Source organism: Coregonus lavaretus (genome assembly GCF_964263955.1).
Source record: "Coregonus lavaretus genome assembly, chromosome: 26".
NCBI lineage: Eukaryota > Metazoa > Chordata > Actinopteri > Salmoniformes > Salmonidae > Coregonus > Coregonus lavaretus.
The window spans coordinates 11366998-11382985 of record NC_140013.1 but is presented as its reverse complement, the minus strand read 5'-3'; the positions used below and the strand labels follow the sequence as shown (position 1 = coordinate 11382985).

Below are 15988 nucleotides of genomic sequence, written 5' to 3'. Positions count from 1 at the left end.
TCAACAGGTGCATCATAGCAGTTTCAATACAAACACAACATTGAGTTTTTCTTTGCTTTCTTTGCTTTTTACCCTAGCATTGAGGCAACATCCAGAATAACGTTAGAACTGTGTGGCGTGCGGCCGTTTGAGGGTGTGTGTGTGTGTGTGTGTGTGTGTGTGTGTGTGTGCGGGTGTATGCATCCATGACAGCTGGATGAGTCACAGGACATGAGGGAGGCAATTCTCCCAGTGCCAGCCGAGCGAGCGATAAGAAATCAAGCAGCTATGCAAATAGATAACCCCTAAATGGAAATGTATCTGCCATCTCTGTGTGTTATCTTCGGCAGAGCAGAACACAGCAGGTTTAGGTACCTGCATTTACAGAGGCCACAAATTGGTGAGGGGGGAGAGGGGCGAGGGGTGGGTAGTGGGGAATGGGGGTGGTCTATGGTTCTAGCCAAGGTAAAAACAACATGGCAAAGGCAGAGTGAGACTTTGAGGTGGAGAGAGAGAAAGGGCGGAAAGAAAAAAATGACATTTGAGCAGCTAGTCCCTCTAGTCAAGAAAAGGCCATGCATTTTTTATGTCAATAGTCCGCTATTAAAAATGAATGACTATGACCACTAAAGCCGCAAAATTATTTGAACTGTAAGGTGGTGGTGGTGGTGGTGGTGGTGATTGTGATGTGAGTGGAGGGTTAGCGAGGGAAGTGAGGACAATAAATTGTCTTTCATTAGAGTATTCCTCCCATATCAATTAGTCACATTCATCATCAAGTGGACTCCCTGTAAAAACCCTGCAAACGGACTCAGGAGGAGAAATTAAGAGTTTTTCGGTACAATAGGTGTTAACAGAGGTGCCCCTTCATTAATCAGTTCCCATTTAATTGGAATTTCCATGGTATCCGGGCAACAACGGGGTGCACCTGGTTGCCAGTGAACTGAGATGCTTCTCTCAGTCTCTCCGTCTTTTTCGAAGAACAGGCACTCTCTCTGTCTACCCTCCACATCACTCTCTCTTTTCTCTCCCTCTGTCTCTCTCACACTCTCTCTATCTAAGTCTCTCTCCCTCTACATCCATTTCTCTCTTTCTGTCTTCTACCCCCAAATTAACTAGCAGGAAAAACAGTAACAGCATCAGAATCAACAGTTTAGTTTCTAATCAACCTGTTGCTGTGTGGACTCAGGGCATGGTGATTATACTATATTATACAACGGGTGGGTCTAATCCTGGATGCTGATTGGTTAAAACCGTATTCCAGCCGGTGTCTATTCCACAAGTTACCACCTGCTAAAGCTATGACGTTGAAATGCCTATTTACTCTGTTCCATCTCACTGTGCAATCCACTGTCTCATCAGCCCAGCCAGGCAATTTATTAACTTGATCTCCACTATAAAAAGCATCTAGAAATTATCTCCCATTTATTTTAGACTAGCATTTGGTTTTCAACTATGGAGTTTTGTATAAACCTTGCTGTCTGTCTCTCCGACCTTTGCAACATTGTTTCAATATTGAAATGTGATCTCTAGCTGTCCCATAGTAATGAACGTGTTGGGAGTCGGGAGGAGACAGACAGACAAACAGCTTTTCTCAGCCAGTCGAAATCATTAATCAGCTGGCATCATTTTATGGATATACAATGTCAATAGAAAACAGTTAAAACTAAATGAAATGCAGCTAGTTTGCGGTCTTTCCAGCTTCAGTTTGAAGTGATTGTGTTAGCTGTGTTGTTGGCTAGCTCCTCTGGACAACAGTGTCCTGACGAGAGAGCACATTTTCTATGCCAGGCGAAATAGCGCATCATTAGCTCATTGTTATGGATGTATCCAAATAACTGTCACTAGAAAACAGCTTAAACAAACGTAAATGCAGCTACTTTGCTGTTATTCTGGCTGCACTGTTTGACGTGACTGTAAGATACCCGTAGTTGGCTAGCTAGCAAGCAAGGGATAAGAACGTTGCCAGCCAGTATGGCAATAGACCATTTAGAACAAATGACTGGGTCGCATCCATAGATACAGAACAAAAGGACTGAACAACTGGGTCGCGACTCTGGCAACGGAACCGATAGAACAAACGACCATCCGACTTGGGTAGCAACCTTGGATTTGTGCCGGCACTTGACTTCGTCTCAGGCTTAACAACACCTGTGCCAATATATCCTCCAAACACCGGCTTCTCTGGCATTATCACTTAAGTGTAGCAGGTGTGTGTTGAAAATAAGGTGATATCTAAAACCTAAAAGGGTTTTTCTGCTGTTCCCATAGGGGAACCCTCTGCACTCTTAGAAAAAAAGGTTCCAAAAGGGTTCTTCAGCTGTCCCCATAGAACCCTTTTTGGTTCCAGGTAGAACCCTTTTCAGTTCCATGTAGAACCCTTTACACAGAGGGAACCCAAAAGAGTTCTAACTGGAACCAAGAAGGGACCTGGAACCAAAAAGGGTTCTCCTATGGGGACAGCCGAAGAACCCTTTTGGAGCTAGGGGATTGATAATGACATGATAATCCACTGTGTGTCCCTTCCTGGCCTCATCTCAGCCTGGGCCTATATTTACAAAGTGTCTCAGAGTAGGAGGGCTGATGTAGGATCAGGTCCCCTCATCCTTATAATCTAATTCAGTCTGGTTGAAATTACAAAACTGATCCTAGATCAGCACTCCTACTATGAGACGCTTTGTAAACAGAGGCTCTGATCTCTGAACCACAACCAGCAGGGATTTTTTTTATTTAAGTAGGGAGTCATGCTGAGACCACAGTGTCTTTCGCAGATGAGCCCTGCGTGAACACATCAATAAACAACAATTACACTATACTTATCTATATACACATCAATTACATATAAAGCAAACACAAAACACAAAGAGCAAAACACAATTATATGAAACAAACACATTGTTCAGATTGAAACAAACACATTGTCCATCTAACATCCGCCTGAATTGCACCAACTCATTCCACATGAGGCGCAAAAAAACTCAAAGCAGATTTACTTAACTCGGTGGAGATGGAAGGGATCTCCAGAGTTAGCCATCCCTGAGTCCAGGTCTGGTAACTTATACATCTGAAGGTTAAGAATGAGGTAAGGTATGGTGGAGGTTTATGCAAGAAGGCTTTATAGACAAAAAGAGTGCAATGCATCACTCTACAAGACTTCAAAGAGGGCTACTTTCTGATACAAAATGCAACGATGTGTACTGAACCAATCGCCTGTAATAAAGCGCAATGCGCTATGCTAAACTGCATCCAATGGCTTCAATACAGTGGCAGCTGCATTCATATAGACTATTTTGCCATAGTCAATAACAGGAATGAATGTTGACTGAATGATTCGTTTTCTGCTAGTTAATGAAAGACCTGTTCCTATAGAAGAAGCCTATTTTAATTCTTAATTTCTAAATCATCAACATGCTTTTTGAAAAATAGCTTTTTGTCAATCTAGATGCTGAGATATTTATAAGCGGGGACACGATCAATGAGTGCACCAAAAATCCTTAATGGGTGAGGATTGTCTGACCTCACCACTATGATCCACAGGACAACCCCTAAGCCTTAAGTTTACACAGCCGGCGCCTCCCATACTGGAACCTCCATCTTCTGAGATTGGATACTACATGGATTGATTGGAACATAGCCTCTATTTCCAGGCTTCTATTTTTGCAAAGCTCGAAATGTATACAGGGAATGAGACAATATGACAGCCAGGCTGTCTACGTGAGACAATAATTTGATCGTAACAAATTATACCTAGTGTTGAAGTAATTAAAATCAATAACCCTTTAGGGTGATATCAACAAAAGGAATGAACCAATCGATGAAATCATGTCCGATATTCAACATAAAGTGTAAAGGTCTCTCTCTCTCCATCCTCCCACAGGCCGATCGAGCCAGGCTGAATGCCATCACAGAGGGGCCATAAAGTGTGCCACTCCTCTAATTGCATCAGCAGTGAAGGCGAGCCTCTGGGCATCTGTTTCAGCAACATGACACAGCCCAGGATGAGTTATGCTTTCTCACCAAAACCATGGACAGAGGGGCAAAGGAGGTGCGGGGCGGGAAGGACATGGGAGAGTTGCAGGATGCATCTCATCGGCTTGTTATGGTATCAGAACAAGAGCAGATACTGTAGATAGCTGTTGGTGTAAATGAATATCTGTCATCTAAGTTTACCTAATATCCTTTGGTAATTTGACTGTATTCGAATGCTGGGTCGTATTCATCAGGGCACATCGTAGCAAAACATTTCATAACATTGTTCAACGGAAAACGACAACAACGACTGTTTCATATTAGACAAGTTCAGGTAGCACCTCTCCGTTTCTTCCCATTTTCTTCCGTTTCGTGCCTAGTGAACACGACTCTGGTGTGACATAGAATGGAGGTGTAGTTTGAATTGGTCTTCCTTAGTATTCACATCCTCTCCTCACTCAGAAAGACAGTCCCTCTAGCTACGTATGTCCCTTAAAGTGAGGTGTGCTGGGGCACACGGTGTCAGTGTGTCTGTGGTAGCTAATCACGACCTCATTGAGAGAAAGCACAACCAGTTTTCTGATGATCACACCTCTCTACCTGTCTCTGCATCAGTCCATCTGTCTGCCCTCCTCTGTCCTCTGAAGCTCATCTGTGTATCCCTGACCTGGCGAAGGACTTGATGTAATCTAGACTCAGACTAGGATTTGCAGTGAACTGACATGGGATTTGGGGTTATAGTATCAAATCAAATCAAACTGTATTTGTCACATCCCCCGAATACAACAGGTGTTGTGAAATGCTTACTTACAGTAGATGAAACTCACGTGTGCACGTACGTGCGCACACATAAATACACAGACATAAATAAACACACACACAGGCAAACACACACACATGAACACACAAGCACACACACACACACACACACACAGGCACACACACAGGCACACAGTCAAGAACATACACATAAACACACGTGCGCACACACTTACATAAACACACACACGTACACACACCTGCCGGAGTGTCTGCAGCATCTCTGTGGCCTTGTCCTGTTTGCCTTGCTTGGCCATCAGCATCATCTCCTGGATCATGCCTATGCGGCGCTGGTAGGGCAGAGGGGTCCCTCCATGACACAGCCGGTCCCCTGACCTCAACATGAAGGAGGTGAAGATGTCACCCCTCTCCTTGGTAGGGGTCCGTTTCCACCCGTGCTGTGGGCTGGGCCCAGCGTCTTGGCACCCAGCACCTTTGGTCTGTTTGGTGCCCATGTTCCGATGTTAGAATCTTCTGTAAGAAATGACTTGCTCCCCCATGCAGTCATGCAAGGCTGACTTGCATACAAATATTTGTTTTTGCACTAAACATTAAACCCCCCCACACATAAAGTCAAGAGGCCTTAAAGTGGATAGGACCTCTGGGTTCGTTCCCCACCTGACTCGTTGGACAACACACCTGTCCCCTAGTGAATGGTACACTGTCCAGCTGTTAGAGTACGATACCCGTGGGGGAAACAACCTCCAACACATTCATTCAAATTTTAATAAAATGTCTAACTCACATAATAAACTTGTGCGAATTGGCTGCTACGCGTGCCTACTGTAAACACAAACAGACACACACTTAACCCCATAGGGCCTACACTCTTCAACCCGGGACACAAGCCAAAACTTTTGTTATGCAATTCACGGAACATAGCCTATAAATAATTAAATGTTTTCTACAGAATTTTGTTAGGATAAAAATGTCAGAGCTATGTGAAATATGATCAGCTCTCTATGCGCAGAGTCCTTTAGCAAACGATGACACAAATGTTGCAAAAAAGCCTCGGGAATAGCCGTCTTCTAGACCACGAAATCATTTTAACGAATTCACTGTTATAACAATAAGCTGGTAAAAGCCCCTCAAGTCGGGAAGAGCTCGGAGGATGATTCCCGCAGCATGGACGCAAATAGCAGTCCCGCAGATCGCCAGCAAACTCCGGTCGGATGCATTCGCTCACAGTGGCCGGTGCTATCCTGGAGATGACTTCATTTCTGCCCTTCAAATATAAACGGCATCCTCTTAAGGGCCGCTCCTAAATTGATGTGACTGTCAGTGTCACGAGTATCTCCTCTCCTCCCGTCGACATTGGATTCCTCTTCCCTTTTAATCAATTATTCAATGCATTCTGCGTCTGTGCAGAAAATGAAGAGGAAGCTATACGAATGTGGTGGTGGCGATGGAGACAGGGCATGGTAATGTAAACATCTTTATCTGCTCCGTTTGTTTATACCCCTCTGCCTCTCCAAATCATTCACATGTGATGTCAACCTTTTCCTTTGCAAGATATTGGAATCGTTGTTCCTATATTCTATGATTCGCTATTCGAGGCATGTCCTGTTAGAACGACCTCAGTAGTAGCCTCGGGTAGAGTCCGGGACCTGGTTGAAGGTGTCTCTTGTCCGGACTGAATTATAGGCTGCGCACTGTCAGAGGAGCTGACCGGAGCAGGCGCGGTGTGTACAGTGCGTGTGAGCGATTCTCTCCTCAAGTCCTCGCACTGAGGGATGGGTTGGGCAGGCTGCTCCCCACTACAAAGTCGTCCTGCCAAGAGGATATTGCAACAACTATAGCTAGGCCAATCCATGATATCTTTGCCTTTTCTTCTGAACGGTGTATGGGGACGGGGTAGTGCCTACAATAACGTAACACTTCAATAACACACTCAGAACTATGACATGCAAATACTTAGATAACATTATGACCTTGGCTTGTACAATAAGCACATTGCAAAGACCACTTCAACAGCAACTTTTAGTCTCGTAATAGCAGTATTTCAAATGACATCATAAATCTGCAGCATTGGTCTGTTTACGTGAATATTGTATTGCATTATATTGACCTCTGGTGTTGGCTGCGTGGAATTACATATTGTATCTTCTTATTTTAGGGCCATAGTATTGTTTTATAGCATTATAGTGTAGTATTAAACTATAAGAATAGTTAAGCATAGTATAGTATTTTTTTCTCTAAATATGTAAGTAGCCTATTTCTCGGATTTAAAATGAATAGAAATCCCTGTAGCCGATAGGCTACTCACTGTCATCAGTTAGAATTGAACTGGGAGTAAAAATTATATTCAATATACCATCAAATAACATTTTCATTTCATGTTCAATAATAAAATGGACCACACAATCATATGATTTCAAGATGCGCAGCAAGAACCAAATCACAGGTCAGAGATACAACAGGAAAGATGGGGGCATGTTTGTAGGGGTTTTGGTCTAGCAGTGTGCTTGCTCTCAGTGATCACGATAACTGTTCCGCATAATCTAGTAATATTTACCATCTGTATACTCTAACCTTCCCTTGGAAGGAACTACACGTATAGCAACAGTACGTGCTATATATCAGCTGAGCTAGTTGCCCTATTCAAATGCATTAAAAACTATTAAATGAAGTTTCATAGTGTCTGCCCATGATGGCTTCAAAAACTCAAATCTGTGTGATTGCCTGTGGTTAGTATGGAACTGGATTTCTTCCAGATATGAGGTTTCTATATGAACAGCAAGAGGGGGGGAAACGTATGACCTTGTGCTGTCCTAATACGCTGAGTGCACACAGCTCCATTTGTCAGCTGCAGCGTCAGCCAAATGCCCCACTCTCCTGCAAGGATAGGGTAGACCAGCGTTTCCCAAACTCAGTCCTCGGGACACCAAGGGGTACACGTTTTGGTTTTTGCCCTAACGCTACACAGCTAATTCAAATTCTCAAAGCTTGATGATTAGTTGATTATTTGAATCAGCTGTGTCGTGCTAGGGCAAAAATACAAAACGTGCACGCCTTTGGGTGCCAAGGACAGAAACCCTGGGGTAGACTAACACTGTCCATTTGCTGATCGATACAGTAAATATCTGACCATTTCTTTAAAATTGATATTTATTTTTCTTTACAACTTTATTTTACAGAACATCATTCAACCATTAGACAGTAATTTCAAACCACCTATCAAAAAGTTAGTTTCCTCCCTTAACAAGGCAAACTCAAACTTTGAGACTTCAACCCACAGAACTGACTCAAGGTATGGATACGACAGACTCGAGCAGCATTGCAGCCAGTCAGTCTCCCAGACACCTCCCTCACCAACACACACCATGGTCAAATTCAGTAGGGCACAACAATATGAAATGTTCAGATATAAATACATTGTGTGGAACAGACATGATTCTCTGTCATGTAGAATGAGGAACCATGTCTGCTCCATGCATGACATTCCTATCTGAAACAGAACATTGCACCCTCCTGAACCTGGCCCTCATATCAGACAAACCTACAGTTGGTAACATCAATGTGGGTCACTATGACATCCTTAGCTCACCGATTCCTCCTGTATTCACTTACTACATTCAAGGGCAACATCCCAAACGGAAACCGATTCCCTACATAGTGCACTACTTTGACCAGGGCCTGTGCACTTTATAGGGAATAGGGTGCCATTTGAGACATAACCAAGGTTTTCGTTCCCTTTTCTACATGTTTCACCACAGGCCCCATCACAGAGGCTCAAAGAAGTGCCAAACAAGCCAAACAGGCACACAACACTCACGAGGAATTTTCATAATACTATACATCAGAGAGCAACATGAGGTCTAGACTTGACTGACTGAGGTCTAAAGAGTAGGGCTACTATTGGACATGTTCTATTTGGCTTTAGTAAAGTCCTTTCAAATGGTTTCCCACCAGGTCCGCTGATTTGAACTATTTAGAAACACCAATCAAATACACCAAGGGAGCCTGGCATTAGACCTGTACCTCTGGGTCAAGCAACTATGGCTGAGAGAAACAATGGTTTCATTTATTCCCACTCAATAATAATAAAAGCTAATAGCATCAGTGCTCACCGAGCCATTCTGCCTATGCAGAACGATCTCAAGCAACAACCTCGGTGACTGATCGCTTGTCCTTCTCCTTTCCACTAAAAAGCTCAAGTTTTCATTAGCTACAAGTGTTGGGAGGACATTATGTCCCTTTTCATTGAACATCTCATTTCAACGTGCTCGATTAAATATGTTTCTTAAAATCTCAACGAGGAAAAGCAGAGGAAGGGTTTTGATCCATTCCGAAGGATGGCTTGGCTGTCAGACTGCGCTGAGAGACGTGGCCGTGATGCTGCGTTGCCTCAGAGGGTGTAGCCAGCAGGGGGTGCCTTCTCATCCTTGTTACTCTCCAGGGAAAACGGGGGAATGCGCACATCAAAGTGGGAGCCGTCCGTCCTCTCGATGCGGAACGTCCCCCTGCACAGAGAGCATCATTAGAATCTTGACCATCACAACTCCGTAATAAATGTGAGAAAGGTTGTTGATGTTATTTATTTTTGATGTTGGAAAGCTTGAGTTACTCTTGCGTTTACTCCTGTGTTTAAAATTGTTTGTTTACTTGCCTGTAAATTTGTACAAGAATCACTCAAACATCAATCAAATCCCATAGCACGGTTTCCCCAGCTTATATTTAACACAAGGAACAGGTTCAAATAGCTAAACCAGTTTAACAAGTCAGTCTTAGACCAGAACATCCATAAACCTGCATTTCAAGTACTGCTGTGTGTGCTGCTTCTACGACCTACAGTAAGACGTTTAACACAGCAATACTCTTAACTCATGTTAATAATACAGTTCCATTGTCATGTTCCTGTGTGTAGAAGCCAAGGGTAAGCTGGGAAGTACTTACCACATGTGTCCACTGGGTGCTTGAAGGGAAACATGGCTGCTGTACTGGAAGGCTGGCTGCTCTTTGGACAACACTGGCTCCTGGGGACAAAAACGATTGGTTATGGTCTCTACTCAGTCGTGTAGGTAACATACGGTTTTGAATGGCTGTGTCAAATATATGCTTCCTCTGTCCTTGTTCCCTCAAAGCTCATTGGAGGAGGTTGCCCAAGGAAGGGACCTTAGATCCTCTCATCCAATGGGCTTGGAGAGGAATTGAGGAAACAAGGACAGAAGAAGAAAGTATTTTGCCAGCTAGTAACGTTTTCCGACACAGCCATTGAGAGTTTGTAATTCCATTGTGTGGTGGTGGTTGTACTACTGACCCGGCCTACGACCCCCCGGCCTCGGACCGTCTCCAGGGTGCCTGACAGGCTGAAGATCCTCCAGTGTCTCTCCCTCAGTTGCACCACCTCACTGCCCATGTTCTCCAGGCGGATGCAGTACCGCCACTGTGAGACACATACACCATATCAGCAGCAGAATTTGGTACACATTATGTTGCTGTTCTTACAGTCTACATGTGTCCTTGACTGGATATACAAGGCCTACATCATACATTAGTAAAAGTTGAAATTATTTGTCCTTTTTCAGGGAATTGTAAAAGGTAACTTACCCAGTAAACATGTGAATTTTGAGCATCCTGAGAAAGAAAATACAGTATTTATTCCTTGTGCGTAGGCAGATTCAAGATCATCATAAGAATCTCACGACAGAGTGGGAGGACTCCGGGACGAGCAGAACATTATTGAAAGGGGTGAGTTACGGAAAGAGCTCATAGGATCCGGCATAATATTTATTTGATAGGAACACTGAGGCTCTCTCTCAATGTCTTAATCTGTCCTCCCGTTCATCTGCACTGACTGAAAAAGACTTGAGGTGAAAACAATATGGTGGAAGCTCATCATTACACTGGCTTTCACCGGGTCAGTTCTTTCAGATCAGTGCAATAAAAAGAAGCGGCAATGAGAGGACAGAGTTTTGAGAAAGAGCCCAACAGCGACATCATCCTTACCCTCATGCCCATGTAGAAGGGGATGACAGTGACCCTGATGTTCTCCGTCGTTTCTCTGTGCACGTCGGACAGCTCCAGCCAGGGATGGTTCTTCTCCTGCCATGCCTTCAGAGTGTCCCTCGCACTGAACGGGGGAGCTGGGCTGGCTGGACACACAGGACACTCAGTTTACACAGTCCTAACACACACTACACACTTGTGAATGCTCACAAAATAACTGGATATATTGTATACTTTACAGTACCTGTGAATGTTTAAAAAAAAAAACATTGAACACTTCATAGTACTCCTGAATGTTTTTTAAAACTGAAAATGGTATACTTTACAGAAGTTGGAATTTGGGAATGTTCCCAAAAATAACTGGAAATGTACACTGAGTGTAGAAAAAATGAAGGACTCCTGCACTTTCCAATATTAGGCAGGTGTTCTTAATGTTTTGTACACTCAATGTATACTATGCTGTACAATGAAATGATACGTGGAAACTGGAAAGCAGCGAGTGGCTGGCGCTTACTTTTGTCAGGGTTGAACATGAGGAAGCGCTCAAACAGCTCGTGCTGGATGGGGACCTGCTCTGTGGAGTTGTAGGGCAGGATGTCCTCATGACTCACATAGTCCAGACCTGAAACACACACAATGACAGCCAGGCAGAATGTCAGTCAGTCAGGAGGCTGGCAGGGACAGAAGTAGTACAAGGAAGTAACTAGGGTAGTTATACAAAATCATATGGCAGCCAAGATTATTCATACACACTGAGTTCCATTTGCTGATAACAACTCAAAAGCATTTTTGTGGGTGGTGGGGGAATGAAAAAAAATTATTATTTTTACAACTCCGCTAGCAAATTGTCCTGTTTGAAAAGAAATCAAAGCGTATAGCCATTTACGACATAGGGAGCAGCAGAACATGTTGTTTACCTGGGATGGCATAGAGGGCTCTGCTGTCGTCATGGTTCGCCAGGAACGTCACTGCTTCTGTCTGAGACCTCTGAGACTGTCAACACAACAGGAGAAACAACTAGAAGACCGGCAGTCTGGCACATGTCATCATTTAGGTCTAGTCAGTATGAACATTGCATTGGTAGTGTTCAGAGGTAACGTACTATGTGAGGACAGTCCCGTGTGTCGATGAGGACCTGGTAATAGGTATGAGTTTTCCCCTTCACCTCCTTTGACCCATGTGAACCAGGAGGCTCTGGCTTGCTGAAGGACGGAACATGGGTGTTAAAAATCAGACAAATCAAATACAACATAGAGCACACATCTAAGAAAATAAAAACTCCTGGCCCTACCGGTGGGAGATGTGATACGCACCTGTCAGACATGGGAGGAATGACATCTCTGTCATAGATACGGGCGTGCCAGGGGAACAACACAATCCCTCTGTAGCCAAACACACTATGAAGGAAGAGCTGAGGAGAGAACATGGAGAAACATAGACTTGAGGTTGGAAATAACTTTGTGACAAGGGCAACTACAGTATACATACACTGGACGACATAGGCCTACGTTTATTGTACAGGACCACCATTCGCCTAGGGTCCTTTTCCCGGACACATATTAAGACTAGTCCCGGACTGAAAAGCAAACTTTAATGAGAATCTCTATTTAGTCCAGAATTAGGCATACTCTGTGTCTGGGAATCAAGCCAGCCCCTTAATATTTAGGCCTATGACAGTGAGGCAAAATATGATGATTATGAAGAGGGAAAGACAGGACAAATAGTTCTGGTCTGGGTGGGTAAACTGCATGGCGCTGGCTCTCTTACCTGGCCTGTTTCATATTTGCCGTGCTGCTTCAGCGCCTCAAACACTCCCACCGTCTCCAGAACCTTCCCCTCTGGCCTGTTCCTGCCAAACACAGGCCACACTATGACAACCTGGAGCAAAATCACATCACACTAGAGGTGTTCACGGGTCCACCCGAACCCGAATACCTGAGACCACTCGGGTCAAAATCGTGTCTTGTCTAGACCCGGAAGAGTACGGGTTGGGTCTGGTTGTCGTCGGGTCCAGTCGGGTTTGGGTCTGATTGTTCCCCTTTTAAAATTGTTTTATTTAAATGATCAGGTCCAGGTCTGATTGTCCTTGGGTCCAACTTTATGGAGCCAAGAAGACCTCTACATCACACTGTAGGCCTACATTAGTCTCACATAGCCAAGTGTTGTAGCAGATTGGAAATGGAACCTAGTACATGCAATACATAACATGAGCACTGAGATGACAGGAACACACATGGGTCATCTCATAGTCATCCCCCTTGGACTAAATCTCAATCACAAATCAGACAGTGTATAATTTGAGCAGTATAATAAGAGTCTAGAGCAGTCGTGATGTGCGTGTAGAATGTATGTACAATATACAGTGTATTCAGACCCCTTGACTTTTTCCAAGTTTTGTTACGTAAGCCTTATTCTAAAATGGATTAAATTAAATATTTTCCTCATCTACACACAATACCCCATAATGACAAAGTGAACAGGTTTAGACATTTTAGCAAATTTCTTAACAGAAATACCTTATTTACATAAGTATTCAGACCCTTTGACTCCTGTTTCCATTGATCATCCTTGAGATGTTTCTACAACTTGATTGGAGTCCACCTGTGGTAAATTCAATTGATTGGACATGATTTGGAAAGGCACACCGGTCTATATAAGGTCCCACAGTTGACAGTGCATGTCAGAGCAAAAACCAAGCAATGAGGTCGAAGAAATTGTCCGTAGAGCTCCGAGACAGGATTGTGTCGAGGCACAGATCTGAGGAAGGGTACCAAAAAATGTCTGCAGCATTGAAGCTCCCCAAGAACACAGTGGCCTCCATTCTTAAATGGAAGAAGTTTGGAACCACCACCACTCTTCCTAGAGCTGGCCGCCCGGCCAAACTGCGCAATCGGGGGAGAAGGGCCTTGGTCAGAGAGGTGACCAAGAACCCGATGGAGATGGAGCTCTAGAGTTCCTCTGTGGAGATGGGAGAACCTTCCAGAAGGACAACCATCTCGGCAGCACTCCACCAATCAGGCCTTTCGGGTAGAGTGTCCAGATGGAAGCCACGCCTCAGTAAAAGGCACATGACAGCCTACTTGGAGTTTGCCAAAAGGCACCTAAAGGACTCTCAGACCATGAGAAACAAGATTCTCTGGTCTGATGAAACCAAGATTGAACTCTTTGGCCTGAATGCCAAGCGTCACGTCTGGAGGAAACCTAGCAACATCCCTACGGTGAAGTATGGTGGTGGCAGCATCATGCTGTGGGGATGTTTTTCAGAAGCAGGGACTGGGAGACTAGTCAGGATCGAGGGAAAGATGAACGGAACAAAGTACAGAGAGATCCTTGATGAAAACCTGCTCAGGACCTCAGACTGGGGCGAAGGTTCACCTTCCAACGGGACAACGGCCCTAAGCACACCGCCAAGACAACGCAGGAGTGGATTCGGGACAAGTCTCTGAATGTCCTTGAGTGGCCCAGCCAGAGCCCGGACATCTCTGCAGACCTGAAAATAGCTGTGCAGCAACGCTCCCCATCCAACCTGACAGAGCTTGAGAGGATCTGCAGAGAAGAATGGAAGAAACTCCCCAAATACAGGTGCCAAGCTTGTAGCGTCATACCCAAGAAGACTCTAGGCTGTAATCTCTGCCAAAGGTGCTTCAACAAAGTACTGATTAAAGGGTCTGAATACTTATGTAAATGTGATATATATATACACACATACATTTGCAAACATTTCTAAACTGTTTTTGCTTTGTCATTATGGGGAATTGTGTGCAGATTGAGGGGGGGGAAACATTTATCAATTTTAGAATAAGGCTGTAATTTAACAAAATGGGGAAAAGGGAAGGGGTCTGAATACTTTCCAAATACACTATGTGTGGGTGTGTGCATGAGCGCAGAGAATCAGAGTAGGTGGTCAATCCAGTTCAAGTGTTCAGCAGTCTGATGGCTTGTAGATAGAAACGGTCTCGGTGAGTCTAGTTATGAATACTGAAAATAGGCACAGCTCTGCTTGTAAGTTAAGGTATATCTATAAACTGTGTGTGTTATCAAGTGCAACAAAGTGCTAACATATGACACTGTTTGATATGACAGAGTTCGATATGTAAATTGGGATATACTAAAAACGAATTGATTTGTCTGACAACAGGAGCTCGTGCAATGTGACAATCGTTGTAGCTCTATGCAAACTATTTGCCAATCATAAATTATAGCTAGGCACCTTCCTGTTTCTGCAAGTTTCTATCCAAGCTGACTCCTTGCCAAGTGTTGCGCAATAATTTAATTAGCAGAGCATTTATTTTCATTCATATATATATATAGCGAGAGAACTGAAGTTCACTGCTTGTAAAGTCAGCCAGGTAGCTATAGCTAGCTTAGCTAGCTGTCAATCTTATAGGTTAGCGGTGGCAGCATCAATGATGCATCATTGGGCAGCATTCAAGACCGTGGACAAACTAGCTAGCTAGCTAACTCACGTTAGCTAGCTAGGACATATCATTAGCTTAGAAGGTACCCCTTACCGTGACGACATGAACCTCGTCTGCTGAATGTTGGGCAATCCACATGCTAAACACGGTAACCGGGGTCTCTTCACCTCAAGTCCACTACTCCCTTCAATAACACTCAATATTCTATGTGTGTGTTTCTTGTTGTATTTACTGACAGCAGTCAGAAAACCTCGTCGAATTGCACAAGCAGCCATCTTTCCTACTTCTGCACATGCACTCCGAGGCTCACGTGTATAAACGCGTGCGAATTTCAAAGTTGATTTAAAGGTCCAATGCAGCCATTTTTATCTCAATATCAAATCACTTCTGGGTAACAATATAGTACATTACTGTAATTGTTTTCAATTAAAATGGTAAAAAATTAACAAAAATATTCCTAGCAAAGAGACATTTCTCAAGCAAGAATTTAGCTAGGAATGTCTGGGAGTGTTCTGAGTGTGGAGGGGAAAACTGAAAACTAACTGTTTTTGGCAGAGGTTTGGAAATCTCTCTCTTATTGGTCTATTAAATAATTTACTGCATGTCTCCAGGCAGGCCAAAACACCATCCCACCACAACAGCCCCCCACTAAAAGGGCATTATCATAATTTTCACAATGTCACAGTATTATGCCAACCTTATAGTGTGGAAATCCATATATAAAACACAAGAATAACACGTTTTTGACTGCACTGGGCCTTTAAAAAGTTAATCTTAGCATCAGGTACTCTGTTGCAGTTTACAAGTGTTCAAAGTGTTTCAGTTTAAAGGCCCAGTGCAGTCAGACACAATTT

At 43.8% G+C, this 15988-nt stretch overlaps 2 protein-coding genes across 3 annotated transcripts in view; both read right to left on the bottom strand.

The window, feature by feature from the left end:
• Positions 1-5222, bottom strand: part of LOC311101693 (leucine-rich repeat-containing protein 75A-like) — a gene marked incomplete at both ends in the record, with an annotated part of 36876 nt that extends 31654 nt beyond the window's left edge. The window contains one exon of the mRNA XM_084142845.1: positions 4968-5222. Within this exon, the coding sequence (XP_083998971.1) occupies positions 4968-5222 (255 nt within the window). The remainder of the gene's footprint in view (positions 1-4967) is intronic.
• Positions 5223-7864: 2642 nt separating this feature from the next.
• On the bottom strand, positions 7865-15412 carry LOC311101669 (polymerase delta-interacting protein 2-like). Of its 2 annotated transcripts, none has more exons than XM_084142816.1 (11): positions 15228-15412; positions 12484-12565; positions 12030-12127; positions 11819-11918; positions 11634-11709; positions 11231-11338; positions 10717-10862; positions 10318-10344; positions 10028-10153; positions 9664-9743; positions 7865-9230 (listed from the first exon to the last, which is right to left on the bottom strand). In XM_084142816.1, the coding sequence occupies exons 1-11, from the start codon at positions 15407-15409 to the stop codon at positions 9116-9118; spliced, it is 1140 nt and encodes a 379-aa protein (XP_083998942.1). In that variant the 5' UTR covers positions 15410-15412; the 3' UTR covers positions 7865-9115. The 2 variants fall into 2 exon arrangements, with proteins under 2 accessions (XP_083998942.1, XP_083998943.1); XM_084142817.1 differs by having other exon boundaries at positions 12484-12559.
• Positions 15413-15988: the final 576 nt, after the last annotated feature.

Bases quoted from the DNA above. Each gene is read 5' to 3' on its own strand.
- LOC311101669 (XM_084142816.1), bottom strand. From the start codon at position 15,409: ATGGCTGCTTGTGCAATTCGACGAGGTTTTCTGACTGCTGTCAGTAAA. The intron at 11,710-11,818 runs GTACGTTACCTC...TTGTGTTGACAG, and splicing joins CACGGGACTGTCCTCACATA to TCTCAGAGGTCTCAGACAGA. The intron at 9,231-9,663 runs GTAAGTACTTCC...CTCTCTGTGCAG, and splicing joins GCACCCAGTGGACACATGTG to GGGGACGTTCCGCATCGAGA.